The sequence below is a fragment of the Nomascus leucogenys genome, chromosome 1a (genome assembly GCF_006542625.1).
Source record: "Nomascus leucogenys isolate Asia chromosome 1a, Asia_NLE_v1, whole genome shotgun sequence".
Classification (NCBI taxonomy): Eukaryota; Metazoa; Chordata; class Mammalia; order Primates; family Hylobatidae; genus Nomascus; species Nomascus leucogenys.
In genome coordinates this window covers 70,782,882-70,802,854 of record NC_044381.1, presented here as the reverse complement: position 1 = coordinate 70,802,854, position 19,973 = coordinate 70,782,882, and the positions used below count along the sequence as shown (strand labels likewise).

Genomic DNA, 19,973 nt, shown 5'->3' with positions numbered 1-19,973 from the left:
TGGTGATGGGGGTGGGGCGATGTGTGTTGATAACTGTAGTATATAAACCATAAGGAGTTTTTTGGGGAGATTAAATGAGATAATGAAACATGAATATGACTAACAATGGTCAGGAATCCAAAGTATGTTGATTTTCCTTATAAGTATATGGTTGAAGAAAATATGCAATTATTCACATAATTGTTCATTTAATTATCACTAGCATGTGGAAAGCCATCAGCATTTATTTTCATAAATGCCACTAGCCATGTATTTTGTGACCTGTAAATTGGTTTCGTGTACACTCCAGTGTTTGATCCTCACGTTAAGTCACAAGAGTCTTCAGTGGGTAACTGGTGGGTACAGTTAACATGGGGCAGAGCAGGGACTTAGGCTCCAGGTCACTATTATGCCAGGGTCCTTTCCCCTGTGACTGTTGGCTCTTAACAGAGTGGAGTTTCTGTTGTCTCAGTGGTGAGTTAAGGACATTTTGCTGTTGAGTGTGAAAGCTATGTACCACTGCATCAAAGTTTTTATGAGTGCAACTTGGAGACATATCCCAATAGAAAAGGTTTAGCACATGGAAACTTAGATGAAGTTATGCATCCCCCAAGCACTTTTACATTTACATTAAAAATTATCTGCATAAATGTCGGGGTTTTCACAGATCCCTTAAAATCCATCCAGGGATTCTTAATGAAGCCAAGTGGCAGGCCCAAGAATCTCTAACATAAAGAGATTAACATTTAATTTAAATACAACAAACGAAGCCAACAATCACTTTTATTTACCCCTTGAGAATCTTAGTCCCTTAATCACCTGGTTTTTGTCCCCATTTTTTCTATCTGAATTTTGTCTAAAACTGGGGAAATAAAACTGGATCATCCAAACTCCTTGGGTTCTAGCTGTAGAACTAGTCATGTGACAGAGTGCCACAGCACATTTGGAGGCATGTTTACCTGTCATCTGTAGTTGACATCCTAACTCGTTGGAGGTGAACAAGAAACAAAATTCAGATTTTCAGAATAAAAATCAGAATTCTGAGGAAAAAGCTTCAACAGCTAGCCAGCCATCCCTTTATGCTGAATAAAGGAAACTCTTTGTTATGTTTTCTTTTTGTTTGACTGGCTTGCAGGAAGGCGGGAGCCCTTGAGGTTGTTCTGCAATGATTCACTAACCCACCAGGCACTGACTATCTGAAGCGGCCTCTGGCAACCTCACACCTCCTCCAGGCCTTATAAATCTCACTTTCCTACTATCGCATAAGCTTGCAGGTACCACCGCTGGGCTTGGCAAGTGGAAACAGTCCATCACACAAACTTAGACAATGGGGGAGCACGCTCTTTTTCTTAACTGATCAGAAAAGCCATCCTCTGCCACCTGGAAAGCGTGTCTTAAGATGGAAATGGTAGTGGAGGGGGCAGCTAGCCAGGAAAGCAAGCTTAACAAATACTATCCAAATTTAATTTTCTGCCACTATCGTCGGGGCTTCTGTACCCTGTTGTCCCGGCGTCCCTTTGGGCTTCACGGAGAGAACGTCAGGGAGCAGGGGCAAAATTGTCCCAGGAGCCGCTCTGCCGCTGCCAGGGCGTTAAGACTTCCTGTCCCTTTCGTTTTAAAAATTTCGTTCATTCATTCCGGGGATGGTCCATTGTTTCCAAGTTCTGGTAGGCGAGAACGCTTAGCGTCTCAGGAACCTCTTAGTGCGGATGGATGCAAATTCCGCGCGAGTGGCTCGCCCAGGTTGCCCGGGCTCTCGCTGTTTATTCAAGTGTGGATCAGGTTAGCCACCAGGGGCACAAATCCTGCAAAACGAGTCTGAGAGTGGGGCGAGCTGTTGCAGGCAGGGAGGTGCAGCAGCCGAACTAAAAATAACGAGGGCAAGAGAAAGGCGGGAGTGCCGAGATCGCGCGGTGAAGGTGGCTTGGCGGTGGGCAGAGCGCGGGACCCAGCTGTAGGGCGCGGTCAGGGTGACCCTCCACCCACCCTTCGCTGACGTGCGTGGAGGCTTACTAGGGCGTCGCCTCAGGGACCCGAGAGGAGTGCCCAAGGGGAAGGCGCAGTAGCCGCTTCCCCCACCACCAGCCACTGGAAACAGCCTAGTTCTCACACCCCACTGCTCTCCTCCGGTGGCCCTGGGGTATCAGCAGAGCACGCGGACGTTTCTTTACGTTAGCGGACTTCGGGGGAGTACAGTCTGCCCCTGATCAGGGAGGGAATTCGGATAAGGAGCTGGGAAGTTGTCCTGCTTAGCTGGCTCGGGGAGGGGTGGGGAGGTATGGGGGCTGGTGAGCCTCGTGTCCCCAGCATGTTGGCGCAGCTGCATTCTAGAAAGACAAGGCGGGACTCCGAACTTCCCCGCGTGCACACCTTGTTCTTCTTCTGCCTGGAGGAGGTGAGCGGAGTGTCCATCTGGGCTGCTCCTCAAGAGCAGGACTCCCTCCTTCAACCCCTCACCTCATACTTGACTTGCAGCCCAGCCTCTCAACACCTGTCTTGATTTCTCTGACGCCTTGAAACTGAGTTTGCACAATCTCTCAGCCTGGCCCTGTGGGTGCAAGATTGTGAAAAGGGCCAAAGCCCGGCCACATGCACTTAGCTCCATCTCTCTGCATCAAAGCTGGGATTCAGCTGTGGTGAGGGACCAAGACAGTCACTTGGGAGTCCCATTTTCTCTATCACAATCCTTTCGCCAGCCCATCTCCTAAGCCCAGGGCTCACAGAATTTGGGGGTGGAGCCCATATCTTTCTCTTAAACTGTTATCTGTTTTGGATGAAGTTTTACCTTCCTGCATTTCTATCCTAAGAAATACATATCTGATGACCTTGCCATTTCGCTCCAGAGACTGATGGTTTGCAGTGCCAGTCTGAGCTTCTTAGCAAGAGAAGCCAAGGAAGGGAAGAGCTGAGCACAAGTCTCAGATGCCTCCAGGAGCTTCTGTTCTGGTCCAGTGGTTACCAGCCCTTCCAAGAGTTTAAGGAACGTGCCAGGATTGTTTCAGATATCTTGCCTTCTACTATGGGCTGTACTGGTCCCCAGAGGCCAGGCCTTGGTTGGTACAACTGTTCTTTCTTCTGTGGCCCCAGAGTGGATTTCCTGAAGCCACAGTTCAGTTTCTCAGGTGCTGTGGCCACCAGAGGACCATAGATTAGGCTCCCCCTGGTTTTGCCCTGCCTAACCATTTGGCTCCAAACATTCTGTGTTGCTAGTGGGCTTCAGCTAATGGTCAAAGAAAATAACTTTAAAAAAATCATTTCAAAAGCATAGTTTCTATAAGCATTTAATTCAAAAATATATAACACAAAAAGAAAGTGCACAAATATCAATTATACAACTTGATGAATTTTTACAAAGTGAACATCAACAAGCATCTTTGCGTTGTATATCACATCTATACTTAATCCCTGAGAGGATTATAAATACTATGCAATTATTCTTGAACAGAACATTAACGAAAAAGGCTCTCCACCAAAGGGCTGTGAAATATGTGAACCATTAGTAAAAACATCCAAGTTTTACTTATACAATAATAATTCCTTGGATCACATATCCCTTTGGACAGGTTTCCTTGAGAAAGCCTAGAAAGCTTTTAGCATGAATTGAGGGTAGAATATCAGCTGGTATTCCACAATTGGCATCTGATTGGGAAGCCACAATAACCATTTGGTGCAGTCAGGTGTCCATGTAGCACTCTGCCTCTGCTTCCAAGTGTCACTCATCCTATAGTGACACTACGTTCTTGTTCAGGTCACACTGTTCCCACACACTGGGGTCAGAAAAAGAGAAGGAGAAGGATGTATGAGCACAAAACAAAGAAATTTCAAGGTTTAATCTTTTTTATATCCTCTAAAATAATTTATTTTCAAAGAGCATCCCTGTTGTAGAATTAAATGAGTGCAGTCGACTATTTTTTTAGGAGAGGAAGCTGAGAACAGTCAAAACCCAAATATCTGTCATTGCATGCCAATCCCATCCTGATCATTCCTTAGAAAAGATTTTTCATATCCATGCCCTGTCTGCCATCCATGTTAAACACGTTATGACATAAAAACAGTCTTTTCATCTGTCTGATATCACTGGGAGTTCACTTAGAAGTCTCTGTCCATTTTGGAGTTTTTTTTGTTTGTTTGATTGTTTGTTTGTTTGTTTGTTTTTGAGACAGAGTCTCACTCTGTCGCCCAGGCTGGAGTGCGGTGGCACGATCTCAGCTCACTGCAAGCTCCGCCTCCTAGGTTAATGCCATTCTCCTGCCTCAGCCTCCCGAGTAGCTGGGACTATAGGCGCCCGCCACCACACCCGGCTAATTTTTTATATTTTTAGTAAAAATGGGGTTTCACCATGTTAGCCAGGATGGTCTCAATCTCCTGACCTCGGTATCCACCTGCCTTGGCCTCCCAAAGTGCTGGGATTACAGGTGTGAGCCACCGCGCCCGGCTTGGATGTTAATATTGAAGGGTTTTTATAGAAAGGACCATATTCCAGAAAGTAGCAAGGCAGCAATTTAAAACATAGGGAACTGAAATAGTATTGGATTTTCTTTTTGTCATGAGAAAATATCAGCATCCAGTATTATTTACTTTGAGTGAGGCATATCAAAGGTTGGCAACAATATTAAATATTTAGAGAAGGAACAACTTGTGCAATTGGGTTAAAAGTTCATCTTTAGCAGGCCGGGCGCGGTGGCTCACGCTTGTAATCCCAGCACTTTGGGAGGCCGAGGCGGGCGGATCACGAGGTCAGGAGATCGAGACCACGGTGAAACCCCGTCTCTACTAAAAATACAAAAAATTAGCCGGGCGTGGTGGTGGGCGCCTGTAGTCCCAGCTACTCGGAGAGGCTGAGGCAGGAGAATGGCGTGAATCCGGGAGGCAGAGCTTGCAGTGAGCTGAGATTGCGCCACTGCACTCCAGCCTGAGCGACAGAGCGAGACTCCGTCTCAAAAAAAAAAAAAAAAAAAGTTCATCTTTAGACCAGAAAAAAGAAAATGAGTTTATGTTTTAGCCCGAGGGACAGGGAAAAAAATTCTTAAAAGTTACAGGTGTTAGGAATCCAAAAAATTGGACGGAAAATGCTTTTTGGACATGTCATTCAGTCTCAGACTATTAGTAAAAACTAATTGCTCAGAGTAGGTATGATTTTGACAGTGAGTAGTTATCTTGGCACAGCTATGTTCATGGATCAGATCTATATAGACAAAGCATAATGAGTGGACATTGGAGATTAAGCAATTTGACTGTGATTTTAACTACCAGGATATATTGTCTCTGTATTCCGGAGCCTGAGAAAGACCTGTGAGGACCCTGTTGAAGCTCCACATTTTACAATGAGGAAACTTGGACCCAGCAGAAATAATTAGCTCCTTTCTCAAGATCATAACCTTTTTCTCAGGAAAGGTCACATAAATGTCTTGCCCTAAGGTGGGCTTATATAGTAACGTCAGGAAGAAACAAACTTCTAGGTCTTGATTTTGTTTTGTTATCTAAGAACTTGGGAAGATATCCTGAAATTCCTGGTAACAGCTAGCTGGTGCCTTGGCCTGGGGAAAGCTTCCAGGATAAGCCTCGGGGATCCATCCACAATACCCCTCACTTGCCCAGAGAGAGGAGACAGACTGACATGGTTTGGACTTGGGGTCCACCACTTTCTAGCTTTGTGACCGTGAGCAACTTACATAACGTCTCTAAACTTCAGATTCTCATCTGTAGGACAGGGATTTTATAAGGGTTGTTGTAAGGGCTAGAGATATATAGGACAAATATATAAGATATGATAAATATTAATAAGAGGAAAACTAAATCTCTAGCCCATTTCAGAGATCACTTCCAATTCAAATTCCAATTCGAATTCCAATTCCAATGGATCTATCTTACTGCTTCTCAAAACTTAGCGATGATTCTGGAAATTCCTTCCATAGCCTCACAAGACACCTAACTGGCAAAGAAGGTTTGAAGAGCTGATGTGGTTCTTAATTGGGGATGGGGAATTAAGGGCTTCTGTATCTATAGGATTATCTTTTCACTTGCATAGACCTATTTGGTGTGTTCAGGGAATAGTGATAGTATAATTGCCATATTTAACAGTTTATAAAGCTCAAGCCAAGCATATTCTTTGCCTGTTTAATGATGTCTTGGTATCGGCCTTTTAATGGTACTTATCAGCATAGAAAACGGAAGCAAAATAACTTTTAAAACAGCTAGCTTTAGTGTGCTCAGAATGACCAGAGAACCTTGTGAAATATACAGATTTCTGGGTCCAGATCTGGGGCAGGGCCAGGAAGTCTGCATTTCATCTGCACCCCCACCCTACTCTGAGGCTTATAGTCCTGAGAACATACTTTGAAAAAGCCTGTCCCAAGGGCTCGCAGACGGGCTATTGACCAGCTACTCTTTCTTGATGTTCTCCAGGAAAAACCCAACAAAAGAACGCCCTCCATTCAGCAGTAGCAGCATAGGAGCAATAGTTGCTCCTGAATTATGGTGGGTTTCTCCTCTTCATCAATATGCTTTAAGGGTACAGTTTCATTTGGTCTATCTACCGTGTTCTATAAAAACATGAAAATTCACAGGTAAGTTTGAGATATGGAAAATAATTAAACTGATTCTTCTCACAAACTCTGATCACTAGGCTGTGGTTGATTTAGCTCTCTAACCAACAAGTAATTTGTTCTTTGGCACGAGTAAGGGGGGAAAAAGGAGTGGGTAAAAGCAGTTGATAACAGAAGGCTTGCACCCATCTAAAATGTGGGGAGAGAAATAAAGCTGTCCCAAGAGAACTAAAGCTGAGTTCTCTCATCATATATCTGAAGACTCATATCAGGGGTCTAAACATGGTATGTTGGGTAGCTTAATTGGAAACTCCTGGACTGTGAGTGTCACAGACTCATGGTTGGGCCAATCAGTGGCCACTTTATTGTCTGGGCTGCAGCAAAATGAGACAATGGCTGTCATTCAAAAACCTTTGGAATTAAAAAACCCCCGAAATGACATTGGTGCTTTAAAATAAAATAAAGTCCTGCCTTTAAGTACAGCATATCGCTGTTGTTTCTGAGTTTAAATATTAAGAACCACATTTTGTTAATGATTAAAACAACAGTGATTGATTTAGGGGCTCCGTGAGCATTTAATCTGTCCTGACTTCGGGTACCATGCTAAAGGAGCACGATGCCTGATGCTGCAGGAGGAACATTAGGTAACTATTTAATGGAGTTTTAATTTTCTGTTATTATTTTTAATAATTAATTGTGATTTTGACTATTTGGAAGCTACAGGTATATTTTGTCCTCCTTTTGGGGTGGTGTTATTGCCCTGCCCTATTTTAATCGGTGGTTCTTAGAGAAAGTGAACTCAAGAGTGATTTAAAATGAAAGAAGATGGACTTTGGCTAAAATTACAATTAAATAATCAAATCATTTTCAAATCTAAAGGGAGCATGCAGATGATCTGGCCCAACCCTTTCATTCTGCAGATGAGAAAACTGAGACTCATTGGAAGGAAAGGACTCACCCAAAGCCATACAGCTTGTTTCTGTTGTTTGGTGCATTATTAGGCCAAAAGACCTAGGCCTGGAAAAGATGGCAGGATGTCTTGGCCTTGCTCTGACAGTTGCTTCTCTGATCTCAGGTATTTCCCACCCTTTGTAATCTGTGTTCCACACAGGAAGTAGTTATTGTTTTTTAAATATCGAAGGTGTATAAACGTAAAGTTTTTATAGATGCGCCACCCGGGGCCAATATCTGTTTAAGTAAAGACTTAAATGCTTTGCGGAGACAGTAAAGTGTCATGTCTGTCCCAGGGAAAGAAATCCAGGACAGGAAATGCTCAGTCCTCCAGCACTCCCCTGGCTACCTGGAGCTCAGGCTATGAGCCTCAACCCCTCCCTGAAGCATTAGCTCTGGAGCAGAGGCTGTGATTTACTTCAGAGATCTGGGCAAGTCCCTTTAACCCGGTAGTCCTTCCTTTCCTTGTTTGTAAAACAGAGAGATGAGGCTGATAGCTCCCTCACAGCTCTGTCAGGGGCAGTGTGTGAAATTAGTTCCTGTTTGGGAAGGTTTAAAAGCCACCACATTCCACCTCCCTGCTAATATGATTACTAAAATGTTTTTATATGAAAGGGCCAATTCCTCATCTCCCCTCTTCCTTTAAAAACAGACCAAGAGGCATCTTTTCTTGTCTCCCTGTGGCCTAAAAGGTTCCTGCTTCTGTGGTTACCTCCTTGGAAAGACAGAGTGTCAGGATTCTTAGGTACACCAAAAATGAACAAAAAAATCAACAACAACCGTAACACCACCAACAACAATAACTGCTTTGTCGGTTCTTAAGACGGCTTCTGAGCTAGAAACAGATTTTTCTAACTGTAAAAACGTGGCCCCAGCCTGTCTGCAGGCCATCTCTGTCTTTAGGCCTTGGGGGGAGGAGGGAAGTGAGCTCGTTTACTGGGGTCTACCTCAGGGTCATCACCAAGGCGTTCCACAAAACGCACTTTAAGAATGTTTTGGAAGGAAATTCACCTTTTAACAGCCCAATAGGTATCTCTCTCTGGCACACAGTTCTGCACACAGCCTGTTTCTCAACGTTTGGAAATCTTTTAACAGTTTATGGAAGGCCACCTTTTAAACCGATCCAACAGCTCCTTTCTCCATAACCTGATTTTAGAGGTGTTTCATTATCTCTAATTACTCAGGGTAAATGGTGATTACTCAGTGTTTTAATCATCAGTTTGGGCAGCAGTTACACTAAACTCAGGGAAGCCCAGACTCCCATGGGTATTTTTGGAAGGTACGGCGACTAGTCGGTGCACGCTTTCTAGTACCTCCGCACGTGGTCCCCAGGTGAGCCCCAGCCGCTTCCCAGAGCTGGACGCAACGGCGTCCCAGCTCGGACGGCAGCTGCGGACTCAGGCGCTGCCTGGGCTTCCGGGACCCGGGCCTGCTAGGCGAGGTCGGGCGGCTGGAGGGGAGGATGTGGGCGGGGCTCCCATCCCCAGAAAGGGAGGCGAGCGAGGGAGGAGGGAAGAAGGGAGGGGCCGCCGGGGAAGAGGAGGAGGAAGGAAAGAAAGAAAGCGAGGGAGGGAAAGAGGAGGAAGGAAGATGCGAGAAGGCAGAGGAGGAGGGAGGGAGGGAAGAAGCGCGGAGCCCGGCCCGGAAGCTAGGTGAGTGTGGCATCCGAGCCGAGGGACGCGAGCCTGAGACGCCGCTGCTGCTCCGGCTGAGTGTCTAGCTTGTCTCCCCGATGGGATTCCCGTCCAAGCTGTCTCGAGCCTGCAGCGCCCCAGTCCCCGGCCCTCGCCCAGGTTCACTGCAACCGTTCAGAGGTCCCCAGGAGCTGCTGCTGGCGAGCCCGCTACTGCAGGGACCTATGGTGAGCAAGTCTACCTGGTGAGGGGAGACAGGCAGAGGGGGTCTAGGAGCCGCCTTGGGGGGAAGAAGCTGGTCACAGGCTGTGACCGAGGCAAAAGGTGGCCTAATTATTTTCCAATAGTGGTGCTGGAGGTAGGGATGCTGGCGCTGAAAGACCTTTAAATATCGGCTACTGCCCCTGCCCAGGCCTTCTCTGTCCAGCAGTCCCGGGGAGATTCTCACCTTTGGGAAGTGCGGGGCAGGAGAGCAGAAACAAGAAAAGCCCTTGGTAGGGGGTCGTTGGGAAAAACTGTGGGGTCTTGGGCTGAACGCGTTGCCCACGGGCTGGAGGTTGCGATCCCCGGACGGAAAGGGCTGGAGGAGGAAGTAGAGAGCCGGCTCTGAGGTCCGGAGAGAGTGAGGGGGCAGAGCGACGGCGAGATGGGGAGAGAACACCTAGCTGGAGCTGGTTCTGCGGTAGAGAGCGCAGTCCTGCTGGCCTCTGGAGAGTGCGCGCCGCTCCGGAGGCTGCGTCGAGGGGGTGTCACCCAGTCTGGCCCCTAGCTGGCGGGGCGCCCTGAGAGCTTGCGAACTGCAGTTGCAGGACGCGCCTTCTCCACGAGCTATTTTCGTCGACTTGCGGAACCCAAGGAGCCTCCCCTCTGTAATTTCACGGTGTAGGGTCCGTAGAGACCACAGCCAGGATCCCAGGGGCTCCCAGGACGCTTGTTCCTGCGGTGTCGTGTCCTATGGGGAGTTACTGGCGGGACGAAAGGCGGACGCGCGGCTCTTCCTGGCCCTCCAGGCCCGGACCCGACGGGAAAGGCTCCAGTGATTCACGGGTCCCTGCAGGCTTCTTCCAGCGGGAGTTGGTCCGGGGGCCTTAGACGCCTCCTAAGCACTGCTTTGGAGGATGGTTTTCAAGGATCGCGGTTTGTGAGTTGAAGGCTTTGTGAGAGGTTAAACCCCCAAAAGATACATACTTGGTAAACTGAGGCTACCTGTAAACACATTTCGGCATTAGGAGAAGATTTGGGTAGGGAAGTGAAGGACAACCACCCCGAGTTGCATTCCTTTCCCCCAATAAAAAATTCTGGGGATGAAAGTTCTTTTGGCTTTTATCTTTTCGATTTAAAAAATTGAGAAGAAAAATGTGATTAGAGATGAATCCTGGTGAATCCGAAATTGAAACACAACTCCCCCTTCCCCTATCCTATCCTCTCGGTTTTAGAACCGCGCTCTCCCGCCCCAGGAGGTTCCTTGGGGCCGAGGGTTTTCCGGGGAACCCGGGCGCCCGCCCCTTCCACTGTCCCTTTGCCCCGCGGGCACAGCTTGCCTCCGTCTGCTTTCTCTACTTCTGGACCTCTCCTCACCGGGCTTTTTAAAGGGCTTCTGCGTCTCAAAACAAAACAAAAAAACCCTTTGCTCTCCCCAACCCTTTCGCAGCCCGCCCCAGCTGTGGCGCGGGACCAGCAAAGGCGAAAGCCGCGCGGCTCTTGCCGGGAGCGGACGGTCGCGCAGGGGCGCCCGCGGCCTCCGCACCCGGACCTGAGGTGTTGGTCGACTCCGGGCATCAACGGTCGGGAGGGAGGGCTGAGCTTCTCGATCCTTTACTTTTCCTCCTCAAAGTCTACCTGCAACTGCCCCTAAGAAGAAAACCAAGTTTGTGCGTGGAGAGTGGGGCGGCAGGCAACCCGAGCCCTTGAGCTCCGGAGCGACCCAAAGCAGCAACTAGGAATAGCCTCAGGAAAGGGAGGTCGGGTGGAGTGGGCTTTGGCACAGGAGTCCTGGGGCCCGGGCCCCGGGGGCGACCTGGCGCGCCCGGCCCTGCTGAACACTGAGTTGCGCCTAGTCGGGTTTTCGAAGAGGCCCTTGCGCTGAGCGACCCACGCGCGCGGCAGCATCTTCGATTAGTCAGGACATCCCAGTAATTGCTTGAGCTGTAGGTAGGTAAAATTCTTGAAGGAGTATTTGCTGCGTGCGACTCTGCTGCTGGTGCAACGGAGGAAGGGGGTGGGGGAAGGAAGTGGCGGGGGAAGGAGTGTGGTGGTGGTTTAAAAAATAAGCGAAGCCGAGGCGAGAGAGACGCAGACGCAGAGGTCGAGCGCAGACCGAAAGCTGTTCACCGTTTTCTCGACTCAGGGGAACATGGTGGGATTTCCTTTCTGCGCCGGGTCGGGAGTTGTAAAACCTCGGCGACATTAAGATCTGAAAACTGTGATGCGTCCTTTCTGCAGCGACTCCTCATTCTGAATCTGCCCGGAGCTGCGAGCCCCGGCGTCTGTCCCTCCGCCTGGAATGGCTTCTTCGGGGGTCTGCTTTGCCGGGGGAGAGGGGCCACGCAGCGGCGGACTAGGTTTGGGGATTCTCGGTAATGGACCCGGAGCAATGACTAGCAGCCGCTCCCTCTCACTTTCCCACAGCGATCACCCTCTAACAACACCCCTCCCATTACCGGCCCCGCGGGTGACAAGGTCGGCAGCTTTCAGCCAGGAGCTAGATCGGTGGCCTGGCTCTTCGGAGCCTTAGTAGGCGTTCGCCAAGGGGTGACTGGCTGTCATTGGGAGCAATATTTGGCCTTGCGGAGACCCTGGAGAGGAAGTGGCGGGGAGCTCGTGTTTGCTTGTGTGTGTGTGTGTGTGTGTGTGTGTGTGTGTGTGTGTACGCGCGCGTGGGCAGGGTCCCTCTTCGCTTTCCTTTTTAAGTGCCTCTCGGTGGTGAGGCTTTGGGCGGGTGAGACTTTCCCGACCTCGCTCCCGGCCCCACTTAAGCCGGGTTCGAGCTGCGAGACGCAGCCCCTTCACTGCGCCCCAAATCCTCTGGCTTCAGGTGGCCTGGCGCGGGGGCCCAGCCCGACGCACCACGCCGAGAACCGGGTTCTCCGCACGCTGCGCCCGTAGCCCGGGGAGCGCGGCGGCCGCGGGGCACCGGCCGAGGGCTCTGCCGAGCGCCGCCGGGAGCTCCTCCCGGACCGCTGAGGCTCGGGCGGCGGGCGCGGAGGTTGGCCTCGCCTGGAGGGGGCGGGCCCGCGAGGGGCGGGGGGCTGTGGAGGAGGGGAGGGCGCGCAGGCCCTTTCACCGCCCGCCGCGGGAGGGGCCTCGGCGCTCACGTGACTCCGAGGGGCTGGAAGAAAAACAGAGCCTGTCTGCGCCGGAGTCTCATTATATTCAAATATTCCTTTTAGGAGCCATTCCGTAGTGCCATCCCGAGCAACGCACTGCTGCAGATTCCCTGAGCCTTTCCAGCAAGTTTGTTCAAGATTGGCTGTCAAGAATCATGGACTGTTATTATATGCCTTGTTTTCTGTCAGTGAGTAGACACCTCTTCCTTCCCCCTCCCGGGAATTCACTCTGCCCTCACCACCCCTGCTCGCCGGCTGTCCCTTCCGTCGGACCTCCTTTGCAATATCCACAGTCTGCTCCCTGGCAGCACTGTCGCTCCCTTCTTGGCCCGGCAGCCGGGGCGCTCGAAGCGTACCGGTTCCTTTTAAAGTGCTGCTAGCGCGCACTCGCCCTCTCAGCGTTGCAAGAAAGGGGAGCGCGAGGGAGCTAAAGAGATGAAAGCCCGGGGTTGTACCTTGAGGGCTAACCACTCCCTTCTCCTACCCAACTTGCCTGGGGGAGCCCCCAGTGTCTCCGTGGCGCGTTCCCACTCTCTTGTCAAAACTCACAGAGGTCTCTCCGGAATCGTCTCTCACCCCTTCCCTGGGGGTGAGCGGGCACCATCAGGCACTTTTGGCTGAGTATTTCAAACTCATCGGCCACAATAAAATAAGCCCTCAAGCCACCCGGTTAGCTCCCAGACCACCTTCTCGGCTTCTGGACCCTGTCGCCCTCTGTCTTCGCCCAGCCCCTGCCTCTCACTTTCCCTCCCTCTGGCTCTGAATCAACTCGAAGTTATGAAAGTTGGGCTCTGAGGGTGGAGGAAAAGGGAGAGAAGCTGAAGGTCTAAAGTAGAGAGTAATGCCATTTTAATTCTCTCTCCCCCACCCCTTTTCACCCCCTCAATGTTAACTGTTTATCCTTCAAGAAGCCACGCTGAGATCATGGCTCAGATAGCAGTTAGGACAAAAAAAGATTAACAGGATGGAGGCTATCTGATTTGGGGTTATTTGACTGTAAACAAGTTAGACCAAGTAATTACAGGGCAATTCTTACTTTCAGGCCGTGCATGGCTGCAGCTGGTGGGTGGGGGGGTGGTGTGAGGGAGAAGACACAAACTTGATCTTTCTGACCTGCTTTCCATCTTGCCCCTCCATTTCTAGCCCTAAATGCATATGCAGACACATCTCTATTTCTCCCTATTTATTGGTGTTTATTTATTCTCTAACCTTCCACTCCCCTCCCCCTCCCCAGAGACACCATGATTCCTGGTAACCGAATGCTGATGGTCGTTTTATTATGCCAAGTCCTGCTAGGAGGCGCGAGCCATGCTAGTTTGATACCTGAGACGGGGAAGAAAAAAGTCGCCGAGATTCAGGGCCACGCGGGAGGACGCCGCTCAGGGCAGAGCCATGAGCTCCTGCGGGACTTCGAGGCGACACTTCTGCAGATGTTTGGGCTGCGCCGCCGCCCGCAGCCTAGCAAGAGTGCAGTCATTCCGGATTACATGCGGGATCTTTACCGGCTTCAGTCTGGGGAGGAGGAGGAAGAGCAGATCCACAGCACTGGTCTGGAGTATCCTGAGCGCCCGGCCAGCCGGGCCAACACCGTGAGGAGCTTCCACCACGAAGGTCAGTCTCTTCCCCCAGTCTGCGTGGGGGAGGGCTAGTGGGACTGGCTAGAGGGGCAGTGAAAGCCCTGGGGAAGAAGAGTTCGGGTTACATCAAAGCCCCAGTCCAGGAGGCTGAGGAACAGAGCTGCTTACCTCCAAGAATTTGCAGAGCTGCCGCCGAACTTATTTTTTGGAGACAGAGGGGGAGGTGTTCAGGGGAAGGGGAATGACAGCACTCAGACGTGGGCTAGCCCCAGCGGTGTGTTTTTGCTATATCAAAGCCTTTTCTGCTGGGTTTTCTGCCCGTTTTTTTCAAAGCACCTACTGAATTTAATATTACAGCTGTGTGTTTGTCGGGTTTATTCAATAGGGGCCTTGTAATCCGATCTGAATGTTTCCTAGCGGATGTTTCTTTTCCAAAGTAAATCTGAGTTATTAATCCACCAGCATCATTACTGTGTTGGAATTTATTTTCCCCTCTGTAACATGATCAACAAGGCATGCTCTGTGTTTCCAAGATCGCTGGGGAAATGTTTAGTAACATACTCAATAGTGGAAGAGGGAGAGGGTGGTTGTGTGCATGTTTCCTCCTGCCTGTGCTCTGTTGGCCCCTCTTTTTCTTTACAATCACTTGTAAAGAAAACTGTGGACACAAAGCCAAGGTGGGGGGTTTAAAAGAGGAGTCTGATGGTGGTGCCATAGAGTTGACACATGGAAATTATTAGACATATCAAGGAGGCTGGGAGATAGTTTCTGTCTTTGGTGCTTGAGAAGTGCTAGCTACATTTTGCTGGTTTGTTAGCTGCCCCACTTATCTGCTCCTTCAAATTAAGGGGTATGCTCATTTTCCCCCAGTAGGTTTCCCCTGCATAAGCAGAATTCCCCATTCATCGCCCAACCCTGAGCTATCTCTTGACTCTTCCATCTTTGAAAAAAGTTCATGTGCTTTTTCTTTTCCCCTTCCTTCCTAACTGTGCCTAGAACATCTGGAGAACATCCCAGGGACCAGTGAAAACTCTGCTTTTCGTTTCCTCTTTAACCTCAGCAGCATCCCTGAGAACGAGGTGATCTCCTCTGCAGAGCTTCGGCTCTTCCGGGAGCAGGTGGACCAGGGCCCTGATTGGGAACAGGGCTTCCACCGTATAAACATTTATGAGGTTATGAAGCCCCCAGCAGAAGCGGTGCCTGAGCACCTCATCACACGACTACTGGACACGAGACTGGTCCACCACAATGTGACACGGTGGGAAACTTTTGATGTGAGCCCTGCGGTCCTTCGCTGGACCGGGGAGAAGCAGCCAAACTATGGGCTAGCCATTGAGGTGACTCACCTCCATCAGACTCGGACCCACCAGGGCCAGCATGTCAGGATTAGCCGATCGTTACCTCAAGGGAGTGGGAATTGGGCCCAGCTCCGGCCCCTCCTGGTCACCTTTGGCCATGATGGCCGGGGCCATGCCTTGACCCGACGCCGGAGGGCCAAGCGTAGCCCTAAGCATCACCCACAGCGGGCCCGGAAGAAGAATAAGAACTGCCGGCGCCACTCGCTCTATGTGGACTTCAGCGATGTGGGCTGGAATGACTGGATTGTGGCCCCACCAGGCTACCAGGCCTTCTACTGCCATGGGGACTGCCCCTTTCCACTGGCTGACCACCTCAACTCAACCAACCATGCCATTGTGCAGACCCTGGTCAATTCTGTCAATTCCAGTATCCCCAAAGCCTGTTGTGTGCCCACTGAACTGAGTGCCATCTCCATGCTGTACCTGGATGAGTATGATAAGGTGGTACTGAAAAATTATCAGGAGATGGTAGTAGAGGGATGTGGGTGCCGCTGAGATCAGGCAGTCCTTGAGGATAGACGGACAGATATACACACCACACACACACACACACACACACACACACACGTTCCCATCCACTCACCCATACACTACACAGACTGCTTCCTTATAGCTGGACTTTTATTTAAAAAAAAAAAAAAAAAAAAGGAAAAAATCCCTAAACATTCACCTTGACCTTATTTATGACTTTACGTGCAAATGTTTTGACCATATTGATCATATATTTTGACAAAATATATTTATAACTACGTATTAAAAGAAAAAAATAAAATGAGTCATTATTTTAAAGGTAAATCATGACTTTTTTTCTCCTTAATCCTTTCTCTTTTCCTTTGGGCTCATCTCTTTTGAATGAGGCTTTTTTCTGTTCAGGTGAGTTGGAGGCTGGATGGAAGTCAAAAGGTGGTACCTGGAGGTGGTTAAGTTGTAGGGACAGGAAGTAAACTGTTGGCAGAGAGAGATGATAATTGCCAGCATGCATTGTTTTCCATTTCTATTTAATGTTAACAAGGACGCAGTATCCTCTCCCATCTGGATGACACATGCCTTGGAGAAACACTGGGATGAAAGGAGTGTAGGTCAGATTAAAGACTTCATTTCAGGCCCCTTGTACATCTTCTGTTTCACTCACCTGTTGAGGTGTATCACAGCTGAGTGTGATGAGGTCTCACCTCTAGAAAAATGATTACCCACCTCTGCTTTTATGATACCTCAGGGTACCTCGTTATTATAGGCGCCAATATGATATTTCCGAATCAAAAGTAATTTGTACACTAGCATCATAATGTGTGTGTGAAGGCATGTTTTTAAACTTTTTTTTTTCTCCAGGTAGGACTCTTTTGTTTTTTCTTTTGTCTTTTTTTTTTGAAACAAGTTCTCTCTTTGTTGCCCCAGGCTGGTCTTGAACTCCTGGGCTCAAGCAATCTTCTCATTTCGGCCTTTTTGGGATTACAGGCATGCACTGCTATTTTGTCTTTTTTTTTTTGGAACAAATAATGTACCCTACCTTCAAAAAGTTTGATGACTACTGTTTTAATACCACATGATAGAATTTGCCATTGTTTCTTGACTTTTTCCTTGTCCTCTTTTCCCCATGTGAGGGCCTTCATCAAGTTTAGGATCCCAACAGATTGGGCTGGGTGGGGGTTGACAATGGGGCCAGATACTAAAGGGTCAGAATTTCTAAGCAGGCGCTGTGAAGGTGTCCCACTAGTACACAGAAATCTCTTGAGTCAAATGTCAACTCCGCTTTTCTCTCTGTACTGCCTCCCTCACATCCTCTTCCCTGGAGTTGGGCTGAAAGAGGTAGATCTGATGTTCTGTGCTTGGGTTTCTTAAAGGAAAAAGCTCATTTTTTGGACAAAGTTAAAAAAAGGAGGATGCTAATGTACCCTCAGTTAATGGCTCCCAGGAGGCAGATAAATGCCTTTCTGGAATGACGGGTGTAGGGATTAAGAGGAGCAGAGGAGAGGCCTTTGCTTTTTCTTACTTGCCACCAACAACTAAATTAAGCCTTGAATCTTGGTCTGTGTTGGCTCATTTCATATGTGTGCTGAGAAAATTCACACATATGAAGTGAGCCAGCACAGACCAAGATCCCTTTGGATCCCATTGGGGCAGAAACATTTAGTGTCTTTGTATGGTCTCTGTGGGGAAGGCTGATAGCGCATTTCTCTATCATGAAGGTGTAGATATGAGCGGTAGTATTGCTGTTGCTGGTGGTGTGTGCACCCAAAGAATGTGTGTGGTGCACACTCCTGGCGTTTGCATTTTTCTAGGGGTGTGCACCCTTGCATTCTTGTACACACACTCTTTCTTACATATGCTCCTGGGAGTGGGGTGGGTGAAGCAGGATTCATTTTTGTTTTTAATTACTGAAGTCCTACACTCCTCCAAAAGGAGCAGCTTAGTGGAAACCAATAAAAATTGAAGCGGAGTGGTTGCCAAAACCCCAGCTCCCCGGAGAGCGCAGGTGGAGAGGAGAGATCAGAGCCCCAGGCAAAGGCAGCAAGACTACACAGTTCCTCCAAAACTCCCTCCCCGTAAAAAGGGATCCTTCCCCCACCCCTCCAGCCCCCCCAAGGTCGCTGCCCCTTTGATTAATGGTATGAAGCTCAAATAAATAATTTAGGGAAGCCCCTTTTGGATTCCCCTCAGCCTCATTTTGTTTTGCCCAATTTCTAGCAACTTTCTGAAATGTGGATGTCATTGAAAAGAAACCAGTAGATCTCCAGTACTTGAACAAATTATCCTAGGGCCAGTACTGAGCCCTGTGGCTGTCCAGTTTCTAGCAACCAACCCCTTGCTCCATCCTCCCCCCTCCTACTGGCTTATTTTCAGGAATGGATAATGTTGTTTATTTGTTCAGCCAAATATTTGGTCTGGGGAATTTACAGTGAAATTCTGTGAATTGCATATACCTAGTTAACAAAATAGTCCTAATGCCACAAATGTTAGCACGGAAAACAAAGAGCTATGGCCAGCGTTAACTCTTTAAATTCTGTTTGAAAGCTTAGTCCTGAGGCCTGGGGAGATTTAAAAAAAAAAAAAAAAATCGGATGTGTGTGGAGATTTCGGTTTCGGCATTTACTAATTTTGCCTAATATTCAGTTCAGTACCTTACGGAAGTCGTAGGGTGATTCTCGGCGTTGCTTTTGGATCAAGCCTACCATTTCGCCCCCATTCATGGTTTTTTTTTGTTTTGTTTTGTTTTGTTTTCTCCAGAGTAATGTTCCCATTACTTAAAGAAAGATGGGGCGGGAAGCTCGCCCTTGAGGAGTTCGGCAAAGTCGTAACCACATCAGAGGAGCTGCTTGGTCGATCCCTACCCAACCCCTTAAACTGGAACAGGCTTCCTAGGAGCTTAAAACCAAAAAAAAAAAAAATGGGGGGTGGAGTGGGACGCATCAAACATTCCCCTGCTTTCGTTGCATAATTCGCCCAGAACTTGCCAGGTGACCTGCTGACTTTGTTTTCTGTCTTGACCGTGCTTCGTTCCACCCCCCACCCGCCGCCGGGCAGCGCCACACTGGGAAAGCTCGGCGCGTCCGCGGCGCTGGCAGACCCCAATAGTCACCCGGCCTTGGACCGGCGTCAAGATCCGGCCCCGCCGACCCCGCCTCCCGCCCGCTCTGGCGCTCCCGGGCCCGGCGGCGGCGGGGGCACCAGGGGGCGTCCTCCCTGCGGGGGACCAGGGGAACCGTGCACCTGGCGACGGCCCGCGGGAGTCGCGCGGCGAGGGGCCACCCCTTCCCCACCCCGCGGACCGCGGACTGCGGGTCCCCCAGCCCGGGCCCGAGAGCCGGCCCGCTCATCTGCCCTCGGGGACCCAGGGCTCAGGTGAAGCTCTGCAGAGACAGACGGATCTGATTAGCGCTCGCTGGTCCTTGGGGCGGTTGCTCGGCAGATTTCATGCGAAATGGGGTCAAACGGCCGCGCAGAAGCGTGGAGTCTGCAGGGGAAGGCTCCCCGGGGTGGAGGGGCTTAAGAGGGATCGAGACCTTTAGGGGTTTTCTGTAGGGGGCAGAGGGCGGGAATTAGGGAGTGAGGCTCTCCTGCCTCCGAGCTCACAGTGGGCCTGCATATGGGGGTGACTCAATGGGAGCGGGGACGCGGGTGAGTGGGAAACAGGCCCGCTGGGTGAGGGTCGGACCTGCAGACTGGCCCTGAAGGCTGAGCCGCTGTCTTGGGCCCCTCGGGGACGCGGAGAGCCCTGGGTCCCAGCTGAACTGCAGCCAGGGGCCCGCTTCCCAACAGTCGGGGGACAGAGGTGAACGGGAGAGGCTACGGGTGTGCAAGGGTGGAGCTGGGCGATTGCTTTCAGAAATGAGATGCCAAGCCCATGATACATAATGACAGCACCTCAGCTGACCTCCGCAGGGCTTCTGGACCGGGGACTCACCGTGCCCGCCCCCACTCCCCCTCCAAAGGTGAGCCAGGAGCATAAAGCTTATCCCAGGCCCAGGTCTCCGAACTATTTGTCATCAAAGATGCTTTTGCTTCAACACAAAACCAATTTTACAAACTATTCACATACTCTCTTTTGAAAAGGAAAAGAATAATGCAAATGCAACGTTGGTGACCTTACATTACCCGGGAATCA

General features: G+C 49.8%; 1 protein-coding gene across 5 annotated transcripts; it reads left to right on the top strand.

Annotated features, from left to right (window-relative positions):
• The first annotated feature begins 8,994 nt into the window (after positions 1-8,994).
• On the top strand, positions 8,995-16,165 carry BMP4 (bone morphogenetic protein 4). Of its 5 annotated transcripts, none has more exons than XM_003267704.2 (4): positions 8,995-9,127; positions 12,499-12,623; positions 13,670-14,046; positions 15,009-16,165. In XM_003267704.2, the coding sequence occupies exons 3-4, from the start codon at positions 13,677-13,679 to the stop codon at positions 15,863-15,865; spliced, it is 1,227 nt and encodes a 408-aa protein (XP_003267752.1). In that variant the 5' UTR covers positions 8,995-9,127; positions 12,499-12,623; positions 13,670-13,676; the 3' UTR covers positions 15,866-16,165. The 5 variants fall into 5 exon arrangements, with proteins under 5 accessions (XP_003267752.1, XP_003267753.1, XP_030666561.1 ...); XM_003267705.3 differs by having other exon boundaries at positions 9,061-9,336; XM_030810701.1 differs by having other exon boundaries at positions 9,066-9,127; positions 13,723-14,046.
• The last annotated feature ends 3,808 nt before the right edge of the window (positions 16,166-19,973 follow it).